This window comes from Rattus norvegicus, chromosome 2, assembly GCF_036323735.1.
Source record: "Rattus norvegicus strain BN/NHsdMcwi chromosome 2, GRCr8, whole genome shotgun sequence".
Classification (NCBI taxonomy): Eukaryota; Metazoa; Chordata; class Mammalia; order Rodentia; family Muridae; genus Rattus; species Rattus norvegicus.
In genome coordinates, this window is record NC_086020.1 from 43,659,795 (window position 1) to 43,666,530 (window position 6,736).

Consider the following 6,736-nt stretch of genomic DNA (forward strand, 5'->3'; position numbering starts at 1 on the left):
ATCTTCTAATAGCATAAGGACAATTGGAAAATGCTGTCCTACTTAAATGTAAACAACCTTATATTCTCTCATGGATGATTTTTTTTTTAGTTGCAAAGTTTTAAAAAAGTTCAGAAATATTCATTTAAAGGATGAATTAATGCCTGGTGTTTGGGGTTCTTATTAGATAGCCCTACACAAAGAGCTACAAGCAACTAAGAAATGTTGAGAGTGGGGTCTAGTTGGGGAAGGAAGGTTTTGTAGTTTATCGGAAAGACTGCAATATACATAATTGAACAAGTACTGTTCACACACACAAATGCACACACACACACACACACACACACACACATGCACACTTACATGGAGGTGGATAACTTGATGTATCACCATATGCCTCAGCACATCAAGGTGGTAACTGCAGATATTTATAAACTTGGAGCTAAGATCTGAACTTCAGAGACCCGCCGAGCTGGCACCTAGAACTCAGAATGGCTCTTGGCTCCCGATAATACCCTGGGAGGATCTGAGAGCTGGCCCTCTGGTTCTAAAGAACCCCTAATAGAGGTCTCCTAAGGAACCTCTTTTAGAGGGATACAGCTAGGAGAAACTAGAAACTGCCAACAGTTGGAGATGCTGGAGTAAATCACATGCTTGCAGTTTTGTTCTGCAGAGAGGACAAGAAGGAACAGATTCTTTCTGACTTCTGTTCAATGAAAACTTCCCATCAGCAAAGCTCAGTAAAGATTTACCTTGCGAAAGTAGCAGTCCGCTGGGTATCCCACAGAGTCCTTCAGAACATCCTATAAAAGCCAGTGTGTAGAGACGCGTAATAAACATAGTATTTATCTACCGTCTTTTCTTTCTGGGTAGAAAGTATTCATTCAGGATTTGTCTTTCTTGTTTCTCCCTCCTTCTCTCCCTCCCCCATCTCTCCATTCTCTCTCTCTCTCTCTCTCTCTCTCTCTCTCTCTCTGTCTATCTTCCTTGCTTGCTTACAATTCCTCTCCATACCTCTCAACTGCCCAGTGCAATAACAAACAAACAAACACACACACACACACACACACACACACACACACACACACACACGTAGTCAGAAAACATTCAACAAAATTCATTAGGTAGATTTAGAATTAGTAAATTTATTTGTTTTTTCTCAAAACTACATGACAAACTGCAAGATTCACATCTTTTTCAATTAACCAAACTTTATTTCCTCATATGATGTCTTTGGGTCTAAAAGTATTACTAGGAACCAGTTCATTTCCGTTTAACTGCAACTGAAGATATCCTCATATTACATTAGTAATAAAATGTACAGCAAACATTCATATTTTTAAATGCTCAAAGAATTGATCAGGCAGCAAGATCTAAAAAAGTAAATGTAGGTTTGAAATGGGGGGTGTTGGAAGAAATTATGATATGAGGCAGGCTTTAGAGGCAGACAAGTCATACTGTGGAGTTGAGAGAGGGACTTGGGAGCTTTGAGATGTCTCTGATGCAAGTAAAGAAGGGAGGGGTTAGGGGAATTAACTGACAAAGGCAGTTGTAACTGAAAAAGTCATGAATTCTGGAGTTAGGGTTTCGAGTTTTACATCTTTTGCAAACAACATCAAAATTATTTTTTTTTTTTTTGCAAAGTAATGACATGACCACCTAGAATGTTTTCTGAAGATCCACCTATTGGGCCATAGGCTATTGATTGGCAGTATCTCAGAAGATCAGGCTAGAGGTGTGGCTCAGCAGTTGAGCACTTATCTAACATGTCAAAGGCCTTGGGTTAGCCCCTCAGGACAGGAGAAGGACGACCTGCCAGGAGATTGCAATAATGCCGAACCTCAGAGGTGGTAGAGGAAGGAAGGAAGGAAAGTCGTTACAGGAAATATTCAAAAAGAAAAATGAACATAATACAGCACAGATTTAATTGAAGGCAGGGCACGCGTGGAGGGGGCGCAGTTTCTAGAACTTGTCTACAATGGTTCTCTTAGTGAGGATTTATAAGGGTGGTGATAGGAAAAAGACCACTGATTTCATCAGAATAATTTGATCATGATGACTTCAGTCCACCCGGAGGCCTCATGATGGATTTTCCTCCAGCCATGAGTCTCAGTTTGTTGAACATCTAGTCGCAATCTGGAAGGATGTATATGTCTTCATCTTGAGGAGGAGGACTAGGTTTCTGGAAGTTATAATAGAGGGGGTCGGTCTGATTCCCGTAGACATGTTCCTCAAAATTAGAAGGCTGCGTGTTTTCATACAAGCCCTTCTCAGTCTCCCCTTCAGTGCAGGGAGGACTTACTTCCACATTTTCGTAGTTATCATGCATCTTACTTCCCTTGGCAGTAGATTTCTGGCCTTTGCTTTCCACTGAGGCTTTAGCGCTTGGGCCAGTCACGTAGGCACACACGCCGACGTTTTTCGTGTAGTCTTTATGCCTGCTGCTTCTTCTTTGCATAAATTTCGGTAAGGTAAGTGGTGTGGTTTCCCGGCGATTCCAGTGCCAAGCACATCCAATTCCACAGGCCAGCAAAAGTACTAGGAGGGAAACGCCGACAGCCACACCCACCGGAGAACTCGCAAAGCTTTTCAGCATTTCAGCTCAGTGTTGTTCAGAAGCTTGGTGTGGTTAACCAATTCACAAGCACAAGCAGAGGCAGTCTCTGGTAGCCTGTTGTGGTTGCGGTTCAAAAACCTAACTGGAAGGCTCCGTCAGTCATTTCTTTTCCACATCTTAGATGACATTACTAGCTAAGTCCTGATGCAACTGGACGTTAGACTGAACAAAGTCAGTCTCTGAAGGTGACCATTTACTGTATCACCATCCTTGTACTCTGGAGCTGAATCGGGGAGAAGGGGGTACTTTCATTCCTCTTCACTTCCTTTTCCCTTGGAGGATCACAAAGTGAAGCAAGCTCATGTGAGCAGAGATTAACAGCACAGTAGAAACCTCAAGAAAAAGGAGGTGCCATCCAGAAACCTGCTTATAAATTGAAAATATATTAACTGCATTCTTAGTACCTTATGAGATTATAAATTTACCACATCTATCAAATGTGTTAAACATCCCTGTATGGTCAGTCCTTGCTTTTAATATTGAGTATGACACGAGATGTTTTGACAGGAGAGTGAGGAATCTACCCCTTGCCTAAGTAGAGTTGCTTGCATTGGTTGATGATTTTCAAGTGAAACATAAGGTTCTTCCAACATTAGGAGGTACATGATAGGGGTTGGGGATTTGGCTCAGTGGTAGAGTGCTTGCCTAGCAAGCACAAGGCCCTGGGTTCGGCCCCCAGCTCCGAAAAAAAAAAAAAAAGAAAAAAAAGAAAAGAAAAAGAAGTACATGATAAAACTATCAATGTGTGCTCTGTCCATTGGTCTAAAGGGGACCTCTTTCCATCTTTAGATTCCTAGAGTGAATCAAAACATCCAGCACAGAAAATGAACCCAGAAAGTATGTATTTGAATAAAGGGTCATTTTTAAGTGAGTCCCAAATTCAGCAACTAACTGCTTAACTGACACCATAAGAGGAAGGATTTGAAAGCTTGTATAGATTATTCTGAAGTCTTAAGAGATCTTTTTAAGTGAAGCAACATCTCTTTGTGAAAAGTTTTAATCACAAAAGTAGCAGATGATTTGCACTTAGTTAAGGTGAGGTTTGAAGCGTTCTCTTGCAACTTGAAAGTGTTAAGGAAAGAAACACAAAGTATTCATTCCATCAGACATCATTCTCTACTGTGACTATACCCACAAAGCACTCTTACTATTCCTTTCAAGTGAGACACAGGAATAGTGACAGCCAATATGTTCAATATGGCCATAGTACTTCATACCATTGTCCGATGAGAGTCATTATCAGTCATATTTAATTAGGGGCACATCTTAAATCAGCTTTCAGGCACTTCTCCTGTGGATTGTCATACTTAACCCTACAGTGCTCATGTGGGGTACTATCGCTATCCTCACCTTATAGAAGACAACACGGAGGATTCTAGACAGTATCTCCCTAGGATGAGCTAGCTGTATTTATCCCCTAGAGTCCAGCACTAGTACTAAGCACAGGAGCACTAATATACTAAATATCTGCTAATAGATGGAGGGATCCACTCCTAGCTGCACTAACAACAAGGAACAGGGTAGGAAAACCCACAAACCTGTCCCCTGCCCTCAGGGAGGGCACATTTCTAAGGTCAGATTATACCAATGCAAAATTGGAGCACAGACTGTAGTTTGTTTATAATAAACTCTCTTTGATAACTACCTAGGGACAAACACCCACACTCCAGATATCTCTCAAGTTCCATGGGGTCTTGGGGGAGGTACACCAGGCTGAACATAGAAGTATTAGTCGCCATACGGTGTTTACAGTTTGAGCTGTTCATGGGGGCCCATGGCTGTGTATTCCTGGTACAGAGAGTTCGAGGCTAGATGGGATACGGAATGGCATCTCGTGTCAAAGCAAACACAAAACCAACACATTTTATTGTCTACAGTTAAAATGGTAAAGGTAGCATATAGGGTGGTGGTAGTCAGTCAGAGGTAAGCAAGTATGAACAAGATGCAATGCTACAGGTATGAAAATGTCATAATAAAATACACTATTGCATATACTAACTTAAAAACGAATAGAGCCTTCCCACTCTTACAAGGGCAGATATGATGCAAGGGCTAAGTACAGACATCTGTCTAATGATTTTTACAAATAGAGCCTCATTGCCTTTATGGGCAGATGAGAATTGATCTTAAGATGTCATAAATAATTAATAGCATAAATAACCACACACATGTTATCCAGAATGCGTGAGATGCATTTCCAGAATAAATTTCAAATATCGAGTGGAATGAATCAGTGTTTTAGGGATGTGCTAGGCCTCCAAGAAAAGGGAATTGGGTTTTCCGCTTGACTGGCTGCAGTCTCCTAGGCGGGTGCAGAGAAGAGGCTCCCTCTTGGTTTCTGAAAGAATTTATCTTAGTTCTATGCAAAGCAGACATCCTCAATATAAAAACCAAGCAAAGAATATTCACTGATCCAAAGAACAGACAAAGAAACATCTTTTCCCTCTCTGCAAACTAACTGTATAGCAAAAAAATTTGTGAGAAACAAAAAGGACAGATAACGAATAATAATGAAACATCCTAACATAACACCTAAACGAGGTTCACTCTGCCCAGCTTGGAAGCTCTTTTCCCTTTGGAAAGCAACAGTTTCTGCAAACTGAACAATAATTATTCACTTGTCTTTAAATCCCAAGTCCTCTGTAGAGTAGGCCTTGCAAAGCAGACAGTGCATTTCCATCAGGTAGAGTGGCAGGCACAGGAAAGGGCTGAATAGTGTAGCATGGTCCTAGGTGTGTCAACCTCACCAGAAACTTGAAAATTGCTTTCCCTGCTATGACCAAGCCAAAATCATCCATTAACACACACACACACACACACACACACACGCACACAAACACACACACACACACACACACACACACACATACACACACCACCACCACCACCACCAATAACAACAAAATAATAGTTGTTTTTAATGTAACAAAATGTCACTACTTGGTTACACATGAATTCATTTCTTACCTCTTCCCATACCCAAACACTTTAAATCGGTTGCACTCACATGAAGCCTGAGAATGTCCAGCTCTGTCTGTCACTTTTTAATCAAACTCTCTTCATCTGAGAATTGTTCCTCTTTTCATTCGGGTCAGTTACTTCCTTCTTTGGCTCCTCCTCCCTTCAGTTTATTTAATACTTGCAAAGTTTCCTGGTTTGTGAGGAAATTGCTATCAGATACGGCAGAATTATAAATGACCCTCACTCTTTGTTGGTAGAACTTTTTGAAGTGTATATTACGTTAATAGGTCAAACCTAGATGACTTTTCCTTTTTTGAACAATTTTACAATGTTCACTTTAGAATCAATCATGTACTTTGTTTTCCTCAAAGAGTTTTTAAAACTCATACTAGCATAGTCCTTGAGTATTTTTGTTTCTTTGCTTTGTGATTGGTAGAACAATCCTTATTTAAATAGGAAGCTACAATGAATAGCCCTAAGGTCAAGTATCTGTTGAACTAGTATTGATTCAGAATGTGTTGATTACTATTGTTATTATTGCTATTGATATCATCATCGTCGTCCTCATTACATTCATTAAATAGAGGTTTCCCAAAGAATGTCTTGAGGCATACTACTCTGGTATACTATTTGACTGATTTTCGTCAGGTAAATTTGTCAAGTATCTTTTATTAGGACATTCACCAACACATAGGGATGTTATAGATTGGCAGCAATCTGATGGGAAGCCAACTAAATCCAGCAAGAAAGAAAGGAAAATGCTTTATTTTGTTTAGTAACAATAGTTAGTCCATTCCTAGCACTAGGTATTATAAACCTTTAGTGTAATGCCCAAGAAAGTTTTCGAGGAGAAATGCCACCATTAATCTTAGTGCGATGTCCATTCCCCAGAGACATTGCCCCAGTGCCTGTGAACAGGGCCATTGTCTATGCCACCTGAAGAAATGGACTGAATAGCAAGTTCCTACAAAGAATCTGTCTGTGATATCATCCCTAAGAGACAGTTCCATGGCTATGTGTGGGGGGGGGGGGAGACAGAGAGAGAGAGAGAGAGAGAGAGAGAGAGAGAGAGAGAGAGAGAGAGAGAAAGGGAACTGCTGAGTCAAACAGATACTTGGTGAATAAAATAGATGATTTAGAAATAGTCACGCAAATATTTCCTTTTAGACCATGTCAGAA

General features: G+C 40.5%; 1 protein-coding gene across 4 annotated transcripts; it reads right to left on the bottom strand.

Annotated features, from left to right (window-relative positions):
- Positions 1-1,105: 1,105 nt before the first annotated feature.
- On the bottom strand, positions 1,106-5,691 carry Gapt (Grb2-binding adaptor protein, transmembrane). Of its 4 annotated transcripts, none has more exons than NM_001109491.1 (2): positions 3,370-3,408; positions 1,106-2,962 (listed from the first exon to the last, which is right to left on the bottom strand). In NM_001109491.1, exon 2 carries the CDS (start codon positions 2,573-2,575, stop codon positions 2,105-2,107), a length of 471 nt encoding a protein of 156 aa, NP_001102961.1. In that variant the 5' UTR covers positions 2,576-2,962; positions 3,370-3,408; the 3' UTR covers positions 1,106-2,104. The 4 variants fall into 4 exon arrangements, with proteins under 4 accessions (NP_001102961.1, XP_006231979.1, XP_006231978.1 ...); XM_006231917.5 differs by lacking the exon at positions 3,370-3,408 and adding an exon at positions 5,604-5,691 and having other exon boundaries at positions 1,107-2,959; XM_006231916.5 differs by lacking the exon at positions 3,370-3,408 and adding an exon at positions 5,564-5,687 and having other exon boundaries at positions 1,107-2,959.
- Between the last annotated feature and the right edge of the window lie 1,045 nt (positions 5,692-6,736).

Coding starts and splice junctions, on each gene's coding strand:
- Gapt (NM_001109491.1), bottom strand. CDS start 2,575: ATGCTGAAAAGCTTTGCGAGTTCTCCGGTGGGTGTGGCTGTCGGCGTT.